Consider the following 26,730-nt stretch of genomic DNA (forward strand, 5'->3'; position numbering starts at 1 on the left):
ACATGGTGAGGACTTAGAAAATGTTGAGTGTAATCCCACTGTTATCACGCCCCTCCTCAGCCCACTCCCCAGCACCACAGAAGGGGCCGGGCCTGCCAAATGGGAGATATCCACCCCCACAGCCCAAGTTCTGAGCCTCCTGATCCACCGGGTTCCCGCTCCCACCTCCTGGAGTCTCATGGCCCTGTGAGGCCTGACTTTGTTGCTCCAAGGAAGCACCCTCCAAAAAACCCCTGGTCTCATCTCCCTGGCTTCCACACCCACTGCTCCAGGTCTCCTGTCATCCTGCCCATCAGATCGGGGAAAAGGAAAGGTCTTATTTCCCAAGTGACTGGTGGGCAAGGGATGGTGATTGGGTCTTTGTTTTCAATATAGAGTGGAGAAAAAGTAGAAAGCGCAGATAAACAAGAAGGTAAATCACCATCCACATCTACCATTCAGAGATAATGAATAGTCTGCATGTGGGATGCCAATTTCTAGGGCAGGAATGACCTTACAATAAGCAAGTCCAGAAAGACGGAGACCCGGATGAGAGCACTTCGTTTTAGACCTCTGTCCCCCTCCAGTCCTTCTCTTGGCCTCCCCTCCCTACCCTGACCTGGCAGCCTCTGGAAACTTCTTAGTTGGGCAATCCCAGGTATCACCCCACCCTCACCGCCACCCCTCTTTCTGAGAAATCATACCACGCCGAAGATGTGCGAGATGTACTGCATGCTGAACTGCTGGCTCTGGGGCGGCCAGTACTGCAAGAAAGTGTCCACGTCCACCCGCAGCTCCTTCTGCTCCTCCTCCCCGAAGTGCTCCACATGGTTCTGCAGGTCGTCCACGGAGACCAGGCAGCCCTCGGTGAGCCCGGTGCCCTCTCTCTCCACCCGCCACATGATGCGTGCCGCCAGCCTGTGGGGGGGCAGGGTTAGGGAGGCCCCACTGCATTTGTTCACTCCATGGACATTTACAGAGTGCCTAATGCATGCCCAGCACGGTGTCGGGCCCAAGACACAGTTTTGAACTGGACGGATTGACTTTCCTCTATCGTGAAGCCTCTTATAGAAGGGGAGACCTAAGTTACAAAGACAATTCAAACTAGTGCTATGCAGAAAATAAAATAAGGTAACGTGATAGAGAGTGGCTGGGGGAGGGGAAGCTATGGTGATCAGGGGAGGTGACACAGAGGAGGCACACTTGAGCTGAAAGTGGAACAAACAGAAGGAACTAGCTGTGTGTGGATGGGGAAAGAGCAGCGAGCACAAGGCCCTGAAGAAGGGGTGAGCTTGGCAGGATGGAGGAATAGCAAGAAGGCCATGGTGGCTGGAGTGGAGAGCAAATAAAGGTGAAGAGGTGGGTAGGAGCCAGGTCACATGCAGTCTAGGGGACCACTGGACAGCCCTGGGGATGCTGCGAAGTGGGGCAGCCTGAGTCTCTCCTGGTAGCATGGCTAACTGAGAGGAGCACTGGAGAAGGAGTCTAACGAACTGAGTTCAAGGCTGTTTCCACTTCTTTCTGTGTGACCCTAGGCAAATCACTTGACCTGCCTGAAGCTATCCAGTCGCAAGTAAAGAAGGAATGTATATTCCCTGACGGAATATTTGGAAGACAAAGTAAGGTAATGGATGTCTATGTTATGTATGAACTGACTCGTATCCTTAATGATTAGATATAGAGAAGGTGGAGCAGACAGTGTAGGTGGGGAAACAGTATAAGCAAAGGCCCAGAGGCAGCCACAGGCTTGGCATATGTAGGAAGCAGGGAGGGGCCTGGCCTGGCTAGAGCAGAGGGCTCTGGAAGAGGACAGGAGGTAAAATGGGACAGGAGGAAGCCCTAGAGAGCACAGGGCTTTGAGAGTGAGACACGGAGGTGCACTCCACCGTGAGAGCAGAGAGGGCCCCCTTGTTAACCGTTAGGCAGCTCATGCACACAAGACGAACCCTGTCCAGAGGGACACTTTAGTGACTCTCTGCCACTCACTGACTGCATGCTGGCCAGGCACCTGGGAGGGGCTGGTGGCTGAGGGCAGGCCCAGTCCCTGAGGAGGTACCCTCTTGGCAAAGCACAGGCCCTTTCTCCTTTCATTTGGGTCACAGAGTTATTTCTGCAGAGACGCCCTGCTAGGGGTGCCAGGTGCCTAAGAACTGAGGCATCCCCACATGGAGCTCAGGACAGCACTGGGGAAAATAAGACTCAGGGAAGGGTGTCTGCTGCCTCCAAAAATTAGGGAAACAGTCACAAAGCTCAGAGAGTAAAGACGAATGGGTGACAGATTTCAACTCAGTATCAAAAGAAACTACCAACTGGGACTATGAAGATAAAGGGAGTGAGCTCCCCATCTCACGAGGTAACATTTGCTTTGGGCCTTAAAGACTAAGTAGGATAGCGAAGAGATATCTGTATTCCCATGTTCATTGCAGCATTATTCACAATAGCCAAGATATGCAAACAACCTAAATGTCCATCAATGGATGATGGGATAAAGATGATGTGGTATATATTTACAATGGAATATTATTCAGCCATGAGAAGAAGGGAAATCCTGTCATTTGCGACAACACGGAGGGAACTTGAGGTCATTATGCTAAGTGAAACAAGCCAAACAGAGAAAGACAAGAACTGCACAGTCTTACTTATACATGGAATCTCAAAAAATGCCAAAAATCAAACTCATAGAAACAGAGGGTGGAAAAGCGGTGCCAGGGGCTGGGGGTGGGAGAAATAGGGAGAGGTTGGTAAAAGGGTACAAACTTTCAGGTATAAGATGAATAAGGTCTGAGGATCTCATGTAAAACGTGGCAATTATAGTTGATAACACTATGTTGTATAATTGAAATTTGCTGAGAGTGGAACTTGTATTCTCACCAAAAAAAAAAAGATAAATATGTCAGGTGATGGATGTGTTAATTAACTAGATAGGGGGTATTCTTTCATAATGTATATATAGATCAAATCAACATGATGTATACTTTAAATATCTTATAATGTTATATGTCAATTATTCTTAAAGCTAAATTTTTTTAAAAAACTTAAATTGCAAAGAAAAAAAAAGAAGTTGGATTTCAATAGATGGAACTAAACGGGGTGGGGAGGCTGATTGAGCCATTTCATTTTGCAGTTTCCTAAAAATTACTAGGACGTGATGATTCCTTTCTGTACTTAAATTTCACATGCTACACACACAGTGAAATTGCTCCCAATTTTCCCTTCTCCATCTTCCCTTCACAGGCTCCTACCTGCAGCCTAGTATCAGGCCCTACCTGGAGAAGCCTCCAGCACTTGGGAGCTCTTGGACTGGGGCTCCCCAGGTATTGGCCCAAAGATTTCTGGTGATGACCACCAGGGGAGGCCACTTACTGTTGCAAACACAAATGCCTTTGGGGGGTAATGAGGCAGAGGGCAGTACACAAGGATTGGTGGGGCTGTGGTGACTTAAAAACCCATATTTTTTTCCTTTTTGAGGAAGACTAGCTCTGAGCTAACATCTGCTGCCAATCCTCTTCTTTTTTGCTAAGGAAGACTGGCCCTGAGCTAACATGCATGCCCATCTTCCTCTACTTTATATGTGGGATGCCTACCACAGCATGGTTTGACAAGCAGTGCGTAGGTCTGCACCAGGAATCCAAACTGGTGAACCCCTAGCCGCCGAAGCAGAACGTGCGAACTTATCTGCTGCACCACCGGGGCCAGCCCTGAAAAGCCTATATTTTTTAAAGGAAGTGGTTGCTGTGGAGCTCCAGCTCATTTTGCCAAATCTTCAGATTTTTTCTATTAAAGAGAAGCCAGAAACCTTAATTATTTTAATGTGAAATTTCCCAATTTTTTAACGTTGGAAGATCAATTTTTTAAAAAGTAAACCTCAGGGAGACATACAGATGGGTCTGCAGCCAGCTCCAGCCAGTGGCTGCAGCTTGGAACCACTGCTGTAGACACCCTGTCATCCTCTTAGACAGGCTCCCGTGCCTGAAGGGAGTGTGCAGAAGAAGGGACCAAATCCAGTTTCGCTGAGGTTCCTTCCTGATTTGCACTCAGCCTAGCTTCCTTGGGCCTGGGAATGCTGTCACTGCTGTTACCCAAGCCTGACATTTGAGAATCCCAACCACCACCCCCAGGGCCCAGCTCTGACCTGATGTTCTCATTGGGCACCTTCCCGTATCTCTTGATGGCCGAACACTCATTCTTGTGGTTCAGCCAAGCATCCTTCTGACAGGTGCGGTCACAGTAATGAGCAAACTTGCACTGCCCGCAGCGATGGAGCTTCTCCTGCCTCTTGAAGCAGGTGTGGCACACGAAGTTAACAAGGCTGGAAATGGAGAGAGAAAACACGTGATTGTTGGGGGCACAGTGGAAAGGGCACCACACTGGCCATCAGGACACCAGGGTTTGCGTAGTGGCTCAGTGGGCTATCCTTGTCCTTCCAAGCTTCCAAGTCCCACCTTTCAAAATGAGGGGCTTGGTCTTCCAAATATCCCTTCTAGCTGTAAGTGTTCTTTTAGCAGATATTTTTAAGTGAACCCAATGTAAGGGACACTATTATACTCTGCATAGAAGCTCTTCAATTTAATTCAACAAGTGTAGATTTATAACCCATATCTGTCAGGCACTGGAAATACCACAAGTTGCCAGAGGAAAAATTGAACTTGCGATCACCATGCAGCAGGGGAAGCACGATGGTAGAAGAGGCACAGAGTATTCCTGGAACACATTGGAGAAGACACTTGAGGAACCCGGAAGTCTTCTAGGCCGAGGAAGTAGGTGGAAATTCCTCATGGTCCCGTTGCCAAAAGTCACAGGTTATTGGTACTGTGGCATGGGAGGGGGCATTTGGCCTGATGTGTTCTTCTTTTTGTTGAAATATACTGTCCCTTTCCCCAAAGAATAAAAAAAATCATAACTATCTAGAATACGATAGGACATGAAACATGATATATTTTACACAAAATGAGATCTACCTGTTATGATATATATCATAGTTCTTTGCGTTTTGCAGCAGTAAGAATTACAAGGTGACTCATGTCACTGATGTTATCTGGTATATTCTCCTGGATCAGAGAGAGAGGAGAAGTGGTATGGAAGAATAATGCCCGCCCATTCAATGGGTGAGGGAGAAAGATGCAGGAAGATGAGGTTCCTTACCCTGTGCTTCCGGCCTCCTCGTGTTCCCGTTAGAGAGTCTCCTGTCTCCCTTTGCTAAACTCACCACTCAAACAGAAAAGGCCATAGGTTAGCAGGAAGGAAACGTATTTCAAGACATAACGTAACACCCAGAACGAGTGACATCTGGTGTGATGCACAATATCTCTAGACCCTAACTTCATGCTCTTGTAATGTGGGGAAGAGAAATCCTGGCCACTGAAGCAGAGAAATGATGAGAACAAGTTTAGCGACATGCAGGGAAGTGCTGAGCTCCCTGGGAGAAAGTGGATTTGTAAACTCAAGTTGGAGTTGACAGACTAAACAGGGATCTCCAAAGTATAAGAAAACAGAGATTTTTAGAATCACAGAACTCTGAGCCTGAAGGAAGACCTTCAACAGAACATACACGTACAGAAATCCCTTGTGTCCATCCCTGACCATATATTCTTTTAATTCCCATAGTGAAAAAGAGCTTCCTGTTTCCAAGACAAGTTAGTCCGTTGTTGGCCAGTCCTAATTGTTGCAGATTTCTTTCTTGTGTTAAGCTTGCATTTGCCTTCCTGAAATCTATTTTGGCCCTCTTAGATCCTTGTCCAATGGAACAAGCCTGGTCAGGTCAGTTCTTCAAGAATTTGAAGACCACTGCCACGTTGCCTCTTCATTTCCCTTCTCCAAGTTAAACACTCCAAGCTCCTGCAACAGTTGCTTGTACAATACGGTTTCTGGAGATCTCACACCATGCTGGGGGTCTCTTATGTGCCTACGGCAGATCCCTGAAGCCAAAGGAAGGTGAGTGTAACAGGGCAATCAAGCAAGATCCAGGGGCCAATGCTAGGTCGTCAGGCTCAAGGACCAGCCCAAAGACCCAGGACAACATCAAGAGATGGAGAGAAGGTAGAACACCAAGCCAAGGGCACCTCACAGGCTGCTGCTCTAAGCTGTGTCCTGGGCGCCCTAGAGTCCAGGCAGTTTTCAGCCTCTGAGTGGCCAGCTCAACATACCTCTGTGTCCCACCTGCTGTGAGGTGCATTGCTAGTAATTTGTTATTCATCATAAAATACTCAAGGGCATGAAAGGTTAGTGCTTATTTACAAGTTAGAGCAGATTCAAGGTTATTCTTATAATAATGTCTTCCTCATTCCCTTGCATCCCCTTAAGGTTTCTTAATGAGAGACGAAGAGTAGAATTACACTAGCATACTTAGAATTGCACAGAATTCACAGCCCTTCATAACTATGCCACAGAGGGTACTGAGAAGGTCATTTGTCATGAGTGCCCCAGCAGAATAGAACATGTGGGCTCACACAGGACCCTGACCATTTAGTGGAATCTCCAAACGCCCAGAGATAGGGAGCTAGGAATTTCTCACATCTGTCTCAAGTCAGGACTGCATTCTTTGGTAGGAAGGTAAAATTCATTAGCAGGGACTAGATTGCTGAAGAACCCAAGTAATTGGGATCCCAATGAGGCTCCAACTCTTGTCTCCTGGCCATTCAAGGGTGGGACCCTGGGTCACAACACTTTATAATTATGGGGCCCAGGACAGAGAGAGTGTCCAAGTGTGGTGCTACTCAACTTCCTGGATCTGGGCATCATGTTTCCATTAGCTTCTTTAGCAAAAAATTCACATTTATTTAATGTCAAATTACAAATATAGTCACTAGAACCTCCCGAGTTTTCTCAAAGATCCTGCAGCCAAGTCAGAGTTTCCCTTCATTTGTCCACGTGACGTTGCATTCTTAAAGCAGCTTTATTGAGGTATAATTGACACACATAAACTACACATGTTTAAAATGTTTAATTTGATAGGCTCTGATATATGCATATACCCATGAAACCATCACCACAATCAAGATAGTGAATATAGCCATAACTGCCCAAAATTCCTTCACAACACTGAATTTTTTAACCGGAAGTGAGGTCTTCACCCTTATCCCTATCTGATTGCTTTCAATGCAGCATTCCAAACTGTCCAGATCATTTTGAATGTTTACTGTCTTCATTTATACCGTTGTGCTAAGCTTTGAGTCATCTGTAAATCTGAGCATGTCTTAGGTTGGGAAGGGGAAGGAGGAGCATTGCCCACCTCTGGGGTATCAGGACCCAGACCAGGGAGACAAACCAAGGCAGGAAAGAAAGGGAGGACAGCCAGGAAATGGTCTGAGAGGGCACAGTGAGAAGCAAGCACCATCGTGCTGGCCATCACTTGGAACTTGTCACTTGGAACTCCACACCTGTCTGCTCCAGGGACACCCAGCAGAAAACAACTTCACACTGGAACTACTCTAATATTTTACACTCAAGTTGATATTTTTAGAACATTCTAGCATAATACCCTCATATTTTTATTCACACACATATATTCACATAATTATACATATTATATGTGAAAATTGGACTTTGTACTTACCAAACAAAAATATTGCACTTCACAGTTCTCACATTGTGTTTTAAATTTTAAATACAAATAAAAACTCCAGGTGGCCACCTAGAATAACAGAGGTTCTGCTTCTTCATCTTTACGAGCACTGTTTATTTCTAATATACTTAAACTCAGGAGGATGTGCTATCACAGGGACTGGAGACGTGCACTGTGGCCAACGTCAGCTGGAACAACTCTGAACGTTAAGAACTTACTCTCAAAACGAACACATGTTGCCGAGTGCACATGTGTTAGGGGCTGATCATACACCTGAGAGTCCTCTGAAGTAACTTCCAGGCAGAACACAACGTTTATTAAAGGAAACATAATTTTTAAATATGCTAATGTGAAGTTTACTCAACAGCAATTGTTTAGAACTTAAACCGAAGTAGATTTTTTTTGAGGAAGAGTATTTTATCCCTGACATTGTTTAGAATTGCTGGTGCATGGTGACAATAAAAAGCAGATCAACTTTTAGTTGGTTTTGTTACTGTTTTTAAATTCTGTTCAGATAATGTCCCCCACTGCCTGCACTGGGGGGGCCGGGGGACGGACTTCCAGAGCTTCCTTCTCCTTGGTCCACACTGCCTGTGAGGTCACTGGGGCAAATTTTCCTACCCTGGCTCAAAGGGAAAGACTACATCTGTCCTGACACTTACCTCCAGGCTCCCGTTAACTGACTAAATACATTTCTAACAGAGCCTGATTATAGAATAATCTATCCACCATGAACTGTAGGTATATTATATGCGTAAGAATTTCCAGTGGAATGCCCCTCGTGTCCTCAGAGTCACTAATAACCACCTTGACCAGGAGAAGGCTGGAGACAGAGCCCCAAGCTGCACTACAGACGTGGCCGGAGGCTAGGTGATAGAGAGATGTTAACATCACTGACATAATCAATTATCAGGCCTTGAATCAATTCAACCACCTGTTCCACAATATCTCACCATCATATTGTCTCATGAGATTCTTTACAATCACTTCGCTATAATAAACTTTTAATTACTTTTCATAAAAAGAAAATATGGTCAATTTGGAATGATTTTTTTTTTCTCATAGTGGCTTCCAAATGTTAACCACCAAACTATCCTCTGCAGGCTCACACACCTCTTTTATATTCCATTCTACAATTTACTAGGGCCTAGAGGTAAGTTTTAAAAGCCAGTGAAACCTGAGAGGCGTTGTGAGTTATCTCCTAATTTAGATCTGGATGAGGCTGACCTTTCTCTTCATCACCTCACCTGCCATTGAGGCTTAACCATAAACGAGGCTGGAGCTGGGAAGGAGGAGGGCAGGTCTGACGCAGAACAGGGCTCCTCAAACTCCAGTGTGCATACACATTGCCAGAGGTATAGTTAAAATTGAGGTTCTAACTCAGTAGGTCTGGGGTGGGGCCTGAGACTCTGCATTTCTAACAAGCTCCCAGGTGATGCTGATGTTGTAACTCTGAGTAGCAAGAATATAGAGATAAGGGAAAATCTAAATCCTGCTCCTTTTGCGGGGTATGCAGGGAAATGTCATGAAGGCAGGAATGGGAAGTTTAAAAGAAAAAAAGCCTGTCCTTCTGGTCTCCATCTCCCTTCACTGGTGGCCAGACGGAAGGTCAGTGGTGAAGTTGGTCAGAGCTGGGTTCAGCTCCTGATTTCAGTATCTACTGGCTCTCTCAGCTCGAGCAAGGACCCCAACCTCTCTGAGCCTTCGTTTCCTTATGTGAAAATGGGAATAGCAACACTTAGATCTTGATATCTTTTAGACTATTACTTCTGTGTGTGTGTGTGTGTGTGTGTGTGTGTGTGTGTGTGAGAGAGAGGAAGACTGGCTCTGAGCCAACATCTGTTGCCAATCTTCCTCTTTTTGCTTGAGGAAGATGGTCCCTGAACTAATATCCATGCCAATCTTCCTCTACTTTGTATATGGGATGCCACCACAGCACAGATTGATGAGCTGTGTGTATGTCCACACCTGGGATCCGAACCTGCAAATGCCAGGCCACCAAAGTGGAGTGCACAAACTTAACCAATATGCCACCGGGCCAGCCCCTAGACTATTACTTTTTAATGAAACGTATTTACTATTTTAAAAAGTTCAAGCAAGAAAATTACAAAGAAATTTTGTAATCTGTAATTTTGTAACCACTCTAACAGTGATTTTGAGGGTTCAATGGAATAATGTGCAAAAGAGCCAGCTGGGAGCCTGGCACAGCATGGGCTCTCAGTAGGCGTCGGCCTGGTCCACCATCCATCTGGCACGTGGAGAGGTGATCTCTGAGCTCCTGCTCTCCTCCAGTATCCACTAACTCTCAAGCAGCCGCCAGAGAAGAAGACCTCCCAGTTAGGAGAGAACCCCTGTAGGGTGGGAGGGTACTTCCTTGACAGAAGTACCCCCTCTTCTTTACTTCCCCCAGTGAAAGAAAGTGTCAAAAAGACACGAAGTCCAAAAACCACTTTTTGGATTCCAGGAGAAAGATTCCAGGCTTAGCAGGGTGACCTTCAGCAAGTCTCATTTCTCCACCTAGTCTCATTTTTCGAGTCCCCACAAGAGGATATTAACTCCCATTTACATGCGCTTTGCAGTTTTCAGAAATGCTTTTGGCGATTCTCTATTGTTAAACCTCCACAACAACCCTTTAGGGTAGTTGTGACCACTATCCTCACAGGGACGTTATTCTCATAGGGGTCCCCCATGCCTGACACTGCTCCCAGCACAGAAGCGGAGGAAGCCACCAAGCCCACCTGCTTTGCCTGCTGCCCTGAGTGGGCCCTGCTCCAGCCAGTGGGTCCCCTCTCACTCCTTGCTCTGCAGCCCTGTCCTGGCCTATGTCATCTGTCAGAGTCAAGAGGGTTGGAAAGGCAGCTGCTGCTCAGCTCCTTGTATGGAAATAACCAGTAACTGGACAGATAAATGCAAAGAGAAGGCGCCTGCAAGGTGGACAAGCCCTTCAAAAACACAGCCAGAGAGGCCTACACAAACAATCCTGGCTTCCTGGGCTGCTTAAAAACTCTCAGCCTGCCAGGAGGTCTCCACTCAAAATTCGAAGGGGAGGGGATGTCTCTTAAAGAACATCCCATCCCTCAACTCAAGCAACTAGAGAACATCACAATATTTTAAATTCTTTCTCTCCTTCCTTCCTTGTTCCTTCCATTGTCCCTGGCTTCCTTCCACAAGTATGTATTGAGCATCTGTTACGTGCTGTGCATGGAACCAGGTGATAGACGGCCTTACGATAAACAGGACACAACCTCACCTTTGAGCAGTCCCCAGCCTGGGCTAGGACATAAACACATGTCAGTAAGGTGAGGCATGTCATCCAGGAGCGCTGGTGGGTTAAAGGAAGGAAGACCTAATTCCCACTGAGGTTGAGGAGGCAAGGACTTGGGAAAGGCAAACACGTAGGTGCTGGGTAGGCATTGTTCTGATCCTCTAAACATGGGCTGAGGTTGTACTCAGAGAGTGTCAAGTTCTTCCACTGAGAGGCACTGGCAAGAGTCAAAAGCTTCAAGGCTTCTATGGGAGGGGGTGAGCATGTATAGGAGGCAGGAGTAGCTGCTGATGAGATCATAGGATGCATTGTATTGGGAAATAATGCTGGAAGGATGACCAGACTGTGGGGACCTGGAATCTGACTCTCAGTAGCACATCCTTATTCTGCAGGGAAAGGGAAGCCACTGAAGGCTTTTGCAGAGAGGAGAAACACAGCCAGAGTTGGTATACTCATTTTCTTTTCCCAATGGCATCTACCGAATGTCATTTTTAAATGGCTAATGTCAACCCTTGAGGGGCATCATCAGATTTACGTTGGCACTGTTACATACCTTATCATAAGAAGTTAGGTGGTCCTGGTTCCTTAGATCAGGCCTAGGGATTGCCTGTTTATTTTTAACATCCCTTTTATTAAAATAGCAATACCCAAGATTCTCTCTGCCACAATTCACATGACGAGGTTCATGCGCCACACTCAGACCTGTATGCATTTTCATACTCTAGCTGTGACCTCATCCCACTTTCCGTGCTCAAAACACATCTCCAGATGCAAATGAGTGAAGATGACATTGTTATGCAGACAACCTGGCATTTGATCTAATCTATTTAAAAGGCGATTATTCCCAAACTTCTGCATTTAAGGATTATTTAGTAAAATGTAGCACTACAACTCACAACAGGTCATGCGACATATTAATATATCTTACCTCCACAGCTGAAACTGTCAAATTAAACATATATTTCTAAATCTACTGTGGTTATCCTCAACATCAAACGCAAACGTTTAAGGCTATAACCTGAATACTTTAACAAACAGTTACTCATTCCTATTCTGAACTAACTGTTCAGGAATTTTTCTAATCCCTTTATTAAAGTATTTCCATTTATAGCATCATTTGTCCCCACCACCCACCACCAGCTGTTATCAGATTAAAGGCCACACGTGTTTGTGCGTATACCATGGCTCATCTTGGCGTTCCCACAGGAGGCCCACATAGAATTAAATGGGCTAAAAGCCCAGTTGCCTCCACTTGCCCTGAAGAAGGTCATAACCAGCTTGATTTTCAAAGAAAGCCTGGCTGACAGTAATTTCGTTTAAAGTACTCTACTTTTTCTCATGTTCTTGTCTGTTTTTTCCTACACACACAACATACATACAATCGTGCGTTGCTTGACAGGGATACGTTCTGAGAAATGCGTCCTCTGGCGATTGCATTGTTGTGTGAACATCACAGAGTGCAATTACACAGACCTAGATGGTGTAGCCTACTACACACCTGGGCTACATGGTACTAATCTTATGAAGACCACAGTCATATAAGTGGTCTATGGTTGACCAAAACATTGTTATGCACTTTCGATTACTTAAAGAGAATCATTTAGGAGCTGGTCAAGTTTTTATTTTAAAAACCTTAAAAAAAAGTCCACTATGCTGGGGTAATGAATTGGATTAACGGGAAATTCATATTATTGGTTGTGGTTTGCTGAGTAATAGCACCCAAAGATGTCAAAGTCCTAAACCCTGGAACCTGTGAATATGTTACCTTACAGGGCAAAAGGGACTTTGCTGATGGAACTAAGATTAAGCACCTTGAGATGAGGAGGTAATCCTGAATTACCTGGGTGGGTCTAATGTAATCACGAGGGTCTATATAAGAAGGAGGCAAGAGGTCAGAGGAGGAGAAGATTCTATGCTGCTGGCTTTGAAGATACAGTCAGTGATGCAGGCAGCATGTAGAAGCTGGAAAAGTCGAGGAAACCTAGCCCTGTGGACCCATTTTAAATCTCTCACCTCCAGAAGTGTAACATAATAAATTTGTGTTGTTTAAGCTACTAAAATTTGTGGTAACTTGTCACAGCAGCAGTAGGAAAATAACACATTGGTTTGTTGTTATAAGCCCTTTTTTCCTGTGTAATCACATGTATGTTCCTGTTTCTTAGCTATGACTTTCTGGATCTAAACATTCTCAGTCCCCAGAACCAGATTTTGATTCGTCTGAAATTGATGGATGAGTACGGTTTCTTTTATTAAGACTAAATATTAATAATCAGACTGACAAGAACAAAAGAAAATTAAGTTGACAATGTTGGGCCCACTTGGTGGGGGAGGAAGGCGGTAAGAGACGATGACTAGACAGGATCCCAGGAGACTCAGTTCTGCCCCATGACTTACCCCTGTGTGACCTTGGGAAGACCTTTTACCTCACTAGGCCTCAGTTGCCCTATCTGTAAGCGAGGATTGAATAAATTCAATGGGGTTTAACCTTCTGGGTTGGGGACCATTTTGAAAGTGATGAAAACTATAAACTTTCTCCCCAGAAATAAAAAGTATACATGCACGTCTACATAAGTGACCTTCCAATTATAGATGTTTCCCTAGCTAAGGATCAATGCACCCAGGTTAGGAACCCATAGGCTAGATAAACCCCAAATTCAAGATATCTGGGACTGCTAAAAAAAGAATAATTAAATAGTAGTTTTGGCTCCTAGAACTACCCGCAAGCTCCATTCCTGTGCCATATTTTGTATTTGATGCTAAAATAAAATAATAATCAGAACAAGTTCCATTCCTATATTAGCCTAGCACTCTCTCTTGCTGCACTGGAGTCCTCTGCATGTGGAAGCAATCATGCAAGCTATAGAATCCCAGGCGAGAAGAGATCTTCAGGGACATAGGACCCAATTCCCCTCTATTGCCTGAGTCTGTATATACACCATCTCTGCCAAGTTGTCACCAAGAAATACACAACCTTGGAGATAGCCCTTTCCATCTCCAGACAGTACTGACAGGCTTGTTCTACCTATTAGGCAACAGTGGCTCAGCGTCAGGGGCCTAGAAGTTTGTAGGAAGCCCAGGAAAAGGTTTGAGACTAACATCTTTTAATAGTTCCAAAATTTTTTAAAACAAAAACAAGAAATGCAAACTGGAAATTAATAATTTCAAAAGCAAAGTTATAAAAATACATTCCGAAGTGGTAACCAAAAACTACATTTTGAGGGGGTCGGCCCTGTGGTCAAGTGGTTAAGTTCGCTCACTCCACTTCGGTGGCCCAGGGTTTTGCCGGTTCAGATCCTGGGCGCAGACATGGCACCACTCATCGGGCCATGCTGAGGCAGCGTCCCACATGCCACAACTAGAAGGACCCACAACTAAAAATACACAACTGTGTACCGGGGGGCTTTGGGGAGAAAAAGGAAAAATAAAATCTTTAAAAGAAAAAAACTACATTTTGACATATCATGAAGTGGTACCTCTAGAGGTAAGGGTTTCAGTGCCTACCTAATTCTTAAATGGCTTGAGCTCTGACTAGCATTCCCCCCGACACCCCATTTTGACCTGAAATGTGACTCCATAACTTCTGCTCAAGGTGCCTAGTTCTCACCCTTCTGTCAATGAACAAAAAAGAATTCAGAAACATCTTTCTTGCAAATGACCATCATTATTTGTTAGATGGCTATCAGGAGAAGAAGTTCTCTGACGTTACTATAAAACATGTTTCAAATTCCTTCACCTGGTCCATTCTTCTGAGTCTGCTCCAGTTTGGCCCTGGATCTCTTAACTATGGGTATCTTTTGAAGACGATGATGGTGATAGTGATGATGCGGTTTTATTCACATTGTGATCAGTTTTGCCCCATGGATCTTAGTCTATGGGTCAACTGGGTTAATCGACTGATTGATTTACAGTTTGGAAAAGATGGAGGTTCTACTTCCAAGGGCTGGAAGAGTCCTTCCAAGACCAAGCAGAGAAAAGATGAGGATCTAATCTCCTTGCTGAAGGCCTGAGTCACTCTTAAGACTGAAACCGTTTATCTTTTCATTCTGTTTGACATAAAATAAACTAAAGAAGCTAAAAAAGGAAAATGAAAGAATGCAATGACAGTAAGTAACTGGAATAAAAATAAACTAAAATAAAAAGAAACTGAAAGCTTAGACATCATTTTAAAAGACACATGTAAGATAAAAAATGGATAGTTTTTAAAATAAGATAAAAGAGAGAAATGAAAAATTAAAGAAAGACAAAACTAATTGAGGACTACAAAAGAGATGAAATCAAAAAGGTAAAGAAACCAAAATGATACAAAAGAATTCAAACACTTTAGAAGTCCTGAACCTTAAAGACTAAAAAGCAAATGAGCTACACATATAATTTAAAATGAGGGAATCAAGAGAAAATAGACAAGTTACAAAAGAAGAAATGTAATAACCCATAAAAATATTTTTTAAAAACCTTTCACCTCCCTAATAATAAAAAAATTAAAAACAAAATAATACTAAAGTAAGTTTTTACAGATTAAGTTGGAAAATACAAAAAAGTAAAAGATAGCTTTCAATGTTGGCCAGGGTTGGGATGAGGAGGCAAATGCTATATTGCTAGTGGAAAAAATTGGTATAATCGCCTTTGATGGGGTGATTTAGAAATCTATATCAAGAGCCTTACAAACGTCTTCTGAATCCAAAATTTATACTTCTAGGAATTTATCTTTAATAAATAATCAGAGACGTATGTAAAGATATACTAGGAAAAGTAGGAAACAACCTTTATATCGAAAATATGGCACTTGTAAAATTGATATATGAGTCAACAAAAGGAATACTATACAGTCATTAAAAATGGTTTATAAGGATAATGATGGTTTGGAAAGTTGCTCACAACATATTTGTGAAGTAAAAAAACAAGTTACGCAATAATCCCACTTTTTTCAAAGAAAGAAATGTATACATTACAGTGAACCTAAAATACTGTCAATTAATAAATGCATCATTTTTACTTACCATTAAGAAACAAAAGAAATGCTCCCAATTAAGCCATAATGAGCCACAGATTGTAGGATACATCATGATTTCAGAAATGTTAAAATGAAATATGTACCCTAGACTTGATAAAATACTATATTGTGTCATATTCCTTTCACTGTAAACTAAACTCTTCCCCCATATTTTAATATCTTGAACTTAGGGATGCGTCTTATGATCAAGGTATAAATTTAATGTGATATTTCTCCCACCACTCCCACCCTACCTAGAAATCATCAGGACCACGAAAATATTTTATATGCATCATATTTGCATAAAATGATTGAAAGGGTATACACCAGAATGCTAAGAGCAGTTTTCTCTGAATGCTAAGAATTTTTATTTTCTTACTTTGATTTTTCTGTAATTTCTAAATTGTCTAAAATATATATATATATATCTGAGCAAGACAGCACTACGAATTCCCAGATTCACCCCACCTCACGTAGAAGCAAGCAGGATCACTCGGGCTAAGGCATAGTGGAGTTTCGGTTCACTGTCCTCCCCAGAACTGGGAAGCCTCAGAGGAGAGAGCAAGAGGGGCAGAGAGCAACCTTTAACAGCTCATCCACCACCCTTGGGGTCTCATCCGCGTTAAAAGACCCCATCTGTGAAAGAGAACTCCTCGGTAAATTAGACTTACCCACCTACTTCACCTGCATCCCTTTCCAGCACCCAACCCAAACACCTAGAAGGGGTGGCAAATAGGCTTCCCTTTAAACACCAGTTTTGATTGACTGGTAGTGGTTGCCTGGAGCACCCGGCTTGAAAGGATTCTGAGGCCAAGTTGGAGTTCAGGAAGAAGGAGTTGCCTGATTGATTAGCCATGTCTGCTGGGGATCATGGTAGCCCAAGTGCTACATATTTGCCAGGCCTGAAAGGACTGTCTCCATTTTATTCTTGTTCCTTTACCTTTAAGCAGGCCACCTGTTTTTCCAACCAGCAAAATTAAAAAGATCCTAACCAGACTGAGGACTATAGTATAAGGGCCTGGATAGTCGCTGTTAATGCTAAGCTAAGTCTGTTCTAACAAAGACATAATTCAGACTTGCAAGTCAGCACTACACAGTGCAGCATTATATTTTAAACCTGAATACCACATCCTTTATGATCCAATAATTCCACTCTTAGGATACACACTTCATGTATCTGTTCACCAAGAGATAGAAACAAAAATGTCCATAGCAACCACTTGCAAGAGAATGGAAAAATAAATTGTGGTACCCGCAACCACACAGAGAGTTTATTCATTTTATTTGTTACACAAAACCATACAGATGAATAATAAACATTTGAGTGAAAGCAGCAAGTGGCATAAAAGCACATATAATATTACACCTTTGTTTAAAGATCAAAAACAAAACATAAAAACAAATTATATATTGTTTAGAAATATGTACATATGTGATAAAAGTATTATTCAAAAGGCAGGGGAATAAATAACATAAAATTCAGACTAGGGGCCGGCCCGGTGGCACAGCAGTTAAGTTTGCACATTCTGCTTCGGTGGCCCAGGGTTCAACAGTTCAGATCCTGGGTGCAGACATGGCACCGCTTGGCAAGCCATGCTGTGGTAGGCGTCCCACATAAAATAGAGGAAGATGGGCACGGATGTTAGCTCAGGGCCAGTCTTCCTCAGCAAAAAGAAGAGGATTGGCGGCAGATGTTAGCTCAGGGCTAATCTTCCTCAAAAAAAAAATATATATATATGAAGTAGTAGTTATCTTTGGGGCAGGCAGGGGACAGATAGGGAAGATAGGGAAGATGAAACATATTGGAATAGTCTAGTTGGATGGTGATTTCATGGATATTCATTTATTGTTATGCTTCATAACATACATAAAGATTTATATGCACATCATATCATATATAGTTTGAAAAAATTAATTTTCATTCAGTGCAGTGCTCAACTAAAAATAAAATCTTTCCTCATGTTTGGGTTTGGAGGGTAGGATGGAAAGCCTGGCTTGCAATAACATGGATTAGAACGTGCCTCTTGCACAGAGGGACTTTTGTGGGTGAGTCAGTCCTACCTCCCCTGTCACCTTTCTCATCTACAGCGGCTGTGTCTCACCAGGAACCGAAAACGGGAGTGAGGACAGGATGCCTCTCCGGGCTGCCTCAGGTAAACCCAAAGAAAGAGCAGCTCCCTCATCTTTGCAGTGAGAAGTGCGCATAAATCACTTTTTAAAGTATCTCTTTTGATTTTTTCAATCATTTTAAAGATCATTTACCCCAGTCATCCTAATTTTTATTACTATTGTAATAAGAATATAACATTTTATGTAGCCTTTTATCTGCAATGTACACTAAGGTTGTTTTTGTAGTTATTACTTCAAATGAATGAGGAATTATTTATAGTAGCAAAAATATGTTGTATTTATATTTATAGTATATATATATATATATATATATATATATATATACAAACACTATAGTATAGTATACATATTTATAGTAGCAAAAACCTAAATGTCCAGGTATAAAGGAATGGTAGGAGAGCATGCAGCTGTTAAATACTATGTTTCTGAAAAGAATACAGTAACACAGAAGACATCTAAATTATTAAATGAAAAAAATCATAGTTTATATAATAAGATCCCAGCTGTGTAGTAAAAACAAATGAAACCTGTATTTTAAAACAAGATAGAAGGAACTAGACAACAACATTAGAGTGATTATGTTTATGTGAAGATACACTTTTTTCTTCCTAAGCTTTACTTTTTATAAAGTAAAGACATTCTTGAAAAGGAAACTGGCTATATTGGCTTTTGGGGAATTGGAGGCACCCACGGAGGTGTTCTATACAAGGCAAGGTGGCAACTTGGTGGCAGCACCAAGATCATTGTTCAGAGTCTCTGTGTTTCTAGCTTTTTATGTCTTAATTCTGAATCCACTGACTCCTTAAGTGCACTTACCTCCACTCCTGACACACACATGGTAAGTTAATAAAGTAAGGCAAGCTCCCTCCGAAGAGCTATTAGTGTCACCTGAGCCCCTTGTATTTCTCAGTTGGTAGTCAGCCACGTAACCCATTCACTGCCTTTTCCTTGTAGGTCTCGGTAGGCAGGAAGAAAAGAGAATTCGAATGCTAATTGAAATATCTCTGAGAAGCAGTGCCCGTTCCCAGGATGGTCAGTACAGTAAGCCAACTGCAAAGCCTAGATTATGCGAGGCCATCTTGCTTCAGACCACATAAATGTCAGGCGGGTCACCCAAACTGCGCCCAGAGAATATCGTCATAATTTAACCGTGGTGTAGGGATTTTTAAAAAAAAAGATTTAATTCTACAAGTCAAGTGCAGGCAGGGTTGTGGGGAAATGGGAATGTAAATTTAATAGAGCTACTGTGGAGAGCCTATTTAAACAGAAAACAGCACACATTATGGCACAGCAGTTCCTCTGATAGCCATGTATCCTAGAGAAGAACTTCACATGCTACAAGTATTCATGGTCAAGGATTTTAATTGCAGAAATGTTTATTTTTATGAAAAATTAGAAACCACGAAATGTCTCTCAATGGGGGAATGGATAAATAAAATGTCATACATTCATAGGATGGAATATTTACAGCAGTTAAAATTGGTGATCCATATAGTATACGGATCAACATGGTTAGATCTACAGGTGGGCAAAAGAAACAGATCTTTGAGGACGTAAAAGCAGTATCTATATCAGGCCAGTCCTGGTGGCCTAGTGGTTAAGTTCTGCGTGCTCAACTTGGGCGGCCCAAGTTTAGTTCCCAGGTGTGGACCTGTACCACTCGTCTGTCAGTGGCCATGCTGTCGCAGTGGCTCACATACAAAAAGAGGAAGATTGGTAATAGATGCTAGCTCGGGGTGAAACTTTCTCAGCAAAAAATTAAAAAACAAAAGAAGTATCTGTAGACTTATACCTCCCATAAAGAAAGATATCAAAAATACATTGTTTAGTGAAAAGAGCAAGTTCTAGAGTGACGTCTGAAGTAGGATACCATTTCTTAAAAAAAAAAACAACTAGGCAAACTACAGCTATACATTTTGGTAAGTGCAAATATATATATATATATATGTAATAGTATAAGAACATTCTAGAAGGAAACACATTAAAATCATAACAAAATTACCTCTGAGGAAAGATAGAGGGAACCGGGATGCAAGGCGGGAAAGGTAAAAAGACATTCCAGCTTCATTGGTGATATCCTAATTTTTCAAAGGTGAATAGATTCTAGTGTTACTTGTGTATTTACAATTGCTTTTTTAAAGTCTCAGTAATTACTTTATCCTCTAGTATATTATATCCAAGAAGCTAAAATCGTGGAGCCTTCTGTAAGCAAACATTACCCACAGCACCACACCCACCTTCCACTGCCTTTCCCTTACCACACGCAGCGCACAAGTTCACTGGTGCTGGGAGAAAGTGCCGCAAAGCCTGTGCTCACCTTTACAACCCTCCCAAGGACCAGAGCAAATCAGGCTGACAATGACTCCTTGCAGAAAAAGTTATGCCGGAAAACAGTTGTCAGAAGTGTCATTTTGTTAAAACTGGTCACATGGATTTTATCCCTTCCCTGATGATTCTGACTGCAAAGTATTTTAGAGTTTGGCACCTGCCAAACCAACAGGAGAAAAGAAGGCAACTGCCCACATTTCATACCTGTCAAAAACCACTGCAGAATAAGCCCGCTCAGCAAAGATGATATCCGCAGCCCAGAACTCCTTAGTGGCCTTCAGACCCCTGCCTTTGCCCTCAGAATTGAAGACCTCTACGTTCTCCATTCTCTCTATTGTCATCTCACAGTCGTTCAGGCAGCAGGGCAGATATTTAACACTGAGCCAAGTCTCTTGTCGGTGCTGCTATTTCAACACCTTCAGCATCCCAAAGAGCAAGCCTATAAATGGACAAGCACCTCCCCTTCCCTACCCCCTCTTGACACTGGGTCCTCACCTCCCCCTCCACCACTTTTCCTGGAGGCAGGGATGGGGCAGGCAAAAGGCCAGTGATCTGGGAAGGGTCTCATTCATCACCCAACAAAGGTGACAGAGCAGAAAAATGACCATGGACTGGTGTGGTGCTGGGATTGGGCCTGAAAACTTTTGAAAACTTTCTTTGCAAGAAGAATCTCAGTCCTGGATGGCAGCCGTGCTCAGCTTTAGTTGGAATAGGGAGCACTTACTTGGTCAGTGGGGTATTTTTAGCAGCCAGATGCCTCTGTCAATCCAAAGCAGACAGCTGAAATGATCCAAGAGAAGAGGCGAGCTGATGTGTGCTGCTCTGGGATCCTTCAGCAGTCAGGCTTGCACTTTCTCATGTGAGATGGGCCTCTTGTCCCCCTAGCCTCTCCCATGGGAGGACTGTTCACAGAAAGCAGCAGACGTGAAACTGACCCCTTTGGCATATTACATAACCGTACAATTTACACTCCATGGGGCATCCTTCTTCTCCAATACTATCTGGGGCTCCCACAGCACCCCCACCTAGGGCATGGAAGTCTGGGAGTTCCCTGCTCTTAGCATCACTGAGGATCCAGGTGTGCTGAAGGCAGGCTGGTAGAGAGAGGAGGCAGGCCTTGAAAATGAAAACTCCCATTTCTATCTTGCTACCAAATCTCCCTTAAACATATATCTGGTGCCAGGAAAAAAACCAATGTGCTCTGTCCTTCTTACCCAGTAGTGAAGACACTGGAGAGACAGTTCTAAAATCCCCGTTGAGCTAAATGCCACCGTTCTTGATGGCCAGGCAGCTCTCACTGCAGTTGAAAAGAAAAACTCTCACAGATCTGGTTCATCTTCCACGTAACATTTTTAGTTTGGGGGATGCATCTATTTACAAGAACCCTGTGCCCTGGATCTCTGTGAGTGTAGTAGTTCACAAGCACTGGCTGCATCTGAATTCTGAGCCCACCACTATGACTTCAAGTCAGAACCTGTAAAACAAGGGTGATCATTTCTCCTTCCCTGGATTGTTGTGAGGGTTAAATGAGATCATATATACAAAGGACACGGCACAGCGTGTGGCACTTCATAAAGAATTCATTCAACAATAGCTATTTTATTTTATTTATTCTGTCACATCATCTTCCCCGAACTATCAAGATGTGCTAGAAATTCTGTGTCTTCAACCAAATTGCATCTCCTAAAACTTCTTTGACTCTCGGAAGCAGCTGGAAAATCCTTTGTCAGACCATATATCCTGATTTTTAGGTAAGAACACATAGCTCCTAGAGCTGGAGAATATCTCAGTGACTTCTGATGTATCCCAAAGAGCAAAACAACTTAAGACATTTAAATTTGGGTGCCTCAAAAAGTAAACATCGCATGCTCCCAAGAAAAGAAAAGGAGTTCTTTAATCCAGGTTAGCTTCAAATGAATGCCTAGACCCACACTGCCTGGCAACTCAGGGCCTTGCAATAAGCAGAGCCTTCCCTCAGGGACCAGTGGCTCAGCCTGGCAGGGATAAGGTTGTTCTTCTCCAGACACTGCACCCCTGGATCAGGTCCAGCCCAAGCCGAGGTCAGGGAAGAAATCTACCTGCCCCAAGAACAGAAAGAGAGAGGGGGCATCAAGCCCGGTGCTTTAGTTATGTTTGTCCATCTCAACGTCATCAGAGCAACAAGTATTACATTACCAAAGTATGGTAGACAGAATAATGGCCCCCAAGGATGTCCAGGTCCTAATCCCCAGACCTGTGAATATGTTACCTTACAAGGCAAAAGGGACTTTGCAAATGCAATTAAGTTAAGGATCTTGAGAAAGGGAGATTATCCTGGATTATCTAAGTGGGTCCAATGGAAACACAAGAATCCTTATAAGAGGAAGGCAGAGGGGTCAGAGTCAGAGAAGGAGATGTGACAATGGAAGCAAGAGGGTCAGAGTCAGAGAGACATCTGAAGAAACTATATTGCTAGCTTTAAAGATGGAGGAAAGGGCCAAAGTGTAAGGTAATAAATTTGCGTTATTTTAAGCCACTGAGTTTGTGGTAATGTGTTATAGCAGCCATAGGAAACTAACACACAAAGTATTATACTTATCTCTCATTATGGTAAACGTTACATAACATCCCTTTTGCTGCTCTGAAATGAAATTCATGTATAATATAATTTACTAGCTCATACCTTAAAAATGTAAATTACTAACTCCTATGATCTAACTGTTTATATCACCCTAAAATGCATATGTGGAAATTCTCACCCCCAAAGGTGATGGTATTAGTAGGTGGGGCCTTTGGAAGGTGCCTAAATTATGATGGTGGAACCCTCATGAATGGGATTAGTGCCTTATAAAAGAGGCTCCAGAGGGATCACTAGGACCTTCTCTTCCACCACGTGAGGAGACAGGAAGTCTGCAAGCCAGAAAAGGGCCTTCACCAGCCCATGCTGGCACCCTGATCTAGGACTTCCAGCTTCCAGAACTGTGAGAAATAAATTTCCGTTGTTTATAAGCTACCGAGTATGTGGTATTCTGTTATTGCAGCCTGAATGGACTAAGACATTAGCCTAACCTAATAAGGGAGAAATAAAATGAAAGTTAACTTATAATAAAACTACATATATGCATTGTAAATTAAATATGTCAATGTGTTCACTAGGCATACGCTTGGGCACAACTACTCTAAAAAACATGATAAAGTGGTCAGATGTTTGCTCCTCTCAGCAGGATCACTGTGACAGTGAGAGCTATAAATGTAGGTTGATTTGGGGGGCACAAATACCACACAGGGCATTGTTGTCTGTGACATGATTTTCTGAAATGGCAAATAACTCTTAGTCAAGTTCTGATGGAAAGAAAGAATAATCTTCCTTCAGTTAACAAGAAGTTGCATTCTTGAAAAATTTAGAGTATATTAAAACTTTACAAAAACTATTTCATGATTACATATAAAACAGAGTTCTAGACTCAGATCATTATAAACAAGGTTTTCATGTACCTGAAATGCACATCTGGATATTTGAGGCTGTGAAGAATGGGCAGAGATTCTTCAATGTATAAGGATGTCCCTTGCTTTCTAAGACATCTAGCATGTCTGGCAAGGATCCATGAGACAGGGAATGGTGGCACTAATTATCAGGCTAGTGATGAGGAATGGGACACAGAGCCCTACTAGGCTGCAAATTAATAAAAATCCTATGTAAAAGTTTTTGCCCATCTGGCCTTGTTGCACACATGCCCCCGTATCCTCAGTTTTTCTTTCCACAGAGATCCAAATCCTTCTTGGTGTCCCTGGCCCTGCCCACAATATGCCAGTAGCACCCCATAATCATTGTGACAACCAAAAGTTCCCCCACATTTCTAAAATGCCCCCTAAGTGATGGAACTGCCTCCATCAGGCACTGCTGTTCTTAGTCATCAGGAAAAGTACATCCAGAGTTTTAAAAGGACTTCTTATTGCCCTGCTGGAGATGTTTAGCCAGAGAAGAAAAGATTCAGGAAGGACTTGAGAGTTTTCTTCAATGTCATACATTGAAGTAGAAAAGAAGGAGTGGATTCATTCTGTGTTTCCTGAGAGGCGAGGTGCCAGAGTGGACCTAACCATGTGACAATGTGGGTAGCGGTTAAGATCATAGACTTGAGCTCCACAGACCTTCGCAATCACATTTCTGCAGATGAGCCTTTTTCCACGCCAAGAAGATGGAAACTTTTTCTATTGTTAATAATTTTAATAGCCCTCTAATCTACTTTTTTAATGTGTCTGGATAAAGAAGGGTGGTGATAAAGGGAGAAAAATGAGACAGTTCAAGCCAAAGGACCCCTAGTCCAGGAGGTCTGAGCTGGGAGATTCCAGACAAGAGGATGAGAAGGACCGCTATGGCTCTATCTCCCTCTGTTTCACCTCCTCCCACCTCAGGCCGCACACACATGCTAAGAACATTACCACGGCTACCCAGTACTCCCACACCCTAAATAAGGTGTGAGGCAACTGAGGCACGACATGCTCAGCAAGGGGAAAGCTGGGTCCCCAGTCGTACACCTTAAGGGTACAAGAAGGTGACATGAAGAGGCCAGGAATGGGGGCTCTTTTGGACAGATCTGTCAGTGAATTATCACAAGACTAGACCTGGGCTTCAAGTATCCTCTTAATATAAGCTCCACTTGTTAACCTGCATCTCGGGCAGAATCTGTTCCAAAAGTCCACACTGCAGCCCCTAAATCTTTAACCACAGCCTGTATTCATATTATTATCCTGAGCCTCTGTGTAAATAATCTCAGAAGGGGGCCAGCCCCATGGCTGAGTGGTTAAGTTCATGTGCTCCACTTCGGTGGCCCAGGGTTTCGCTGGTTCAGGATCCTGGGCACAGACATGGCACCGCTCATCAAGTCAAGCTGAGGTGGCATCCCACATGCCACAACTAGAAGGACCCACAATAAAAATATACAACTATGTACCGGGGCGCTTTGGGGAGAAAAAGGAAAAATAAAATCTTTAAAAGTAAATAAATAAATAATAATCTCAGAGGCCTGAGAGAGTGATTGCGTTCCCTTCAGTTGGGTATGTTGCCATTCAGGGAATATGTACAAATAAGTGTGAAGGTGGAGACATAAATGAAACCCAGAGTAATGGTTTGTGATAACTTTTGAATCATCGGGAAAGTTCGTGAGCCTGTACTAATCCTGCGCCAGCTGATCTATCAAACCCCGGACAAACTCCAATCATCCCCTCTGTTGAAAGGCCCACTGGCTGAACCACACACCTGCAGGGACCACCATCTAGTGGCAAATCAAGGGAGTTGCAAGATTTTAAATTGTTTCGAAGGCCTGATAAAAGATCAGTCCTTTATCACTGAATTCGATCTCCTTCACACCTGGAACTAAGGTTCACTTAGACCAGGGGTCAACAAGGCTTTGGGCCCATGAACTAAGAGTGGTTTGTAACTTCTTTAATGGTTGGGGGAAAAAAATCAAAAGAAGAATATTTTGTGACATAGGAAAATTACATGAAATTCAAATTTCAATGACCATAAATAAAATTTTATTAGAAAACAGCTGTACTCACTTGTTTACATATTTTCTACGGCTTCTTTCAGACTGCAACAGCAGAGGTGAATATTTGCGACAAAGAACATATGGCCCACAAGCCAAAAATATTTACTCTCTGGCCTTTTACAGAAAATATTTGCCAACTCCTGCTTTAGACTAATAATAGCTTAATGCCTGACAATGTTAAACAGGCCAGGAAGAGCTCTGTGCTGCCAAGAGCATTCACAGGCTGATTCTTTCACTCATTTCATAATCACCATGACAGGATCAAAGAAAAAGTTCTTGTGCACATCTGGCACTCACATTCCAGGATGACAGGAGCAGGTTCCTTCCTTAATAGTCCATTATATCCTGTATAATTACATCATTGACAAAAGTTCACACTCTCTCTGGTCTCTGCGTTCTTACTAAAATAGCATTCTTGCTTTCATATTTCTTCCCTTGGGTCCAAAAAGTCTTTAGCTGCAAATTGCTTTCCTCCCAAGAATTCCTAAATTCACTCGCTCCACATGCATTTGTCAGCAGAGTATCAAACACTATGCTCAGTGCCCTGATACAAAGATGAATAAAATGTAGGCCCTGTCTTCAAGACATTGACCATTTAGAGAGGATTATGGAAGAGCATGCAAAGATGGTACATCTTTACAAAGAGAGATATAGGAGGCAAAGGGGAAAGGCTTCCACAGGCCCAAGGGCCTGTCCTTCAGGCCCAAGGACACAGCAGCATGAGCAGAGATGTGGAGATAAAGAAATAGCATGACATGTGCTGTCATGTGTAATCTGTTGGGTATCGAGGGAGCTACAGGAGCACACGTATTTTTCTTCAGCTTATCATTCTGGCACCAGACTCTTGTCTTTTATGTCCTAGTGTTTCATGTACATTCGAAAGCTACTCTAACAGCAACAATAACTGTTTAAATGCTTGAAATTGTGTTTTACTTACATTACTTCATAT

General features: G+C 42.9%; 1 protein-coding gene across 2 annotated transcripts in view; it reads right to left on the minus strand.

Moving 5' to 3' along the window:
- Positions 1-20,671, minus strand: part of SMYD1 (SET and MYND domain containing 1) — a 43,931-nt gene extending 23,260 nt beyond the window's left edge. Inside the window, exons 1-3 of one of the 2 annotated variants that reach the window (XM_014852783.3) lie at positions 20,458-20,671; positions 4,112-4,288; positions 684-897 (exon numbers count right to left, since the gene is read on the minus strand). In XM_014852783.3, coding sequence (XP_014708269.1) covers positions 684-897; positions 4,112-4,288; positions 20,458-20,594 — 528 coding nt within the window. In that variant the 5' untranslated portion in view covers positions 20,595-20,671. The remainder of the gene's footprint in view (positions 1-683; positions 898-4,111; positions 4,289-20,457) is intronic. The other variant, XM_014852782.2, reaches the window with a different exon arrangement.
- Positions 20,672-26,730: the final 6,059 nt, after the last annotated feature.

Source organism: Equus asinus, chromosome 6 (assembly GCF_041296235.1).
Source record: "Equus asinus isolate D_3611 breed Donkey chromosome 6, EquAss-T2T_v2, whole genome shotgun sequence".
Classification (NCBI taxonomy): domain Eukaryota; kingdom Metazoa; phylum Chordata; class Mammalia; order Perissodactyla; family Equidae; genus Equus; species Equus asinus.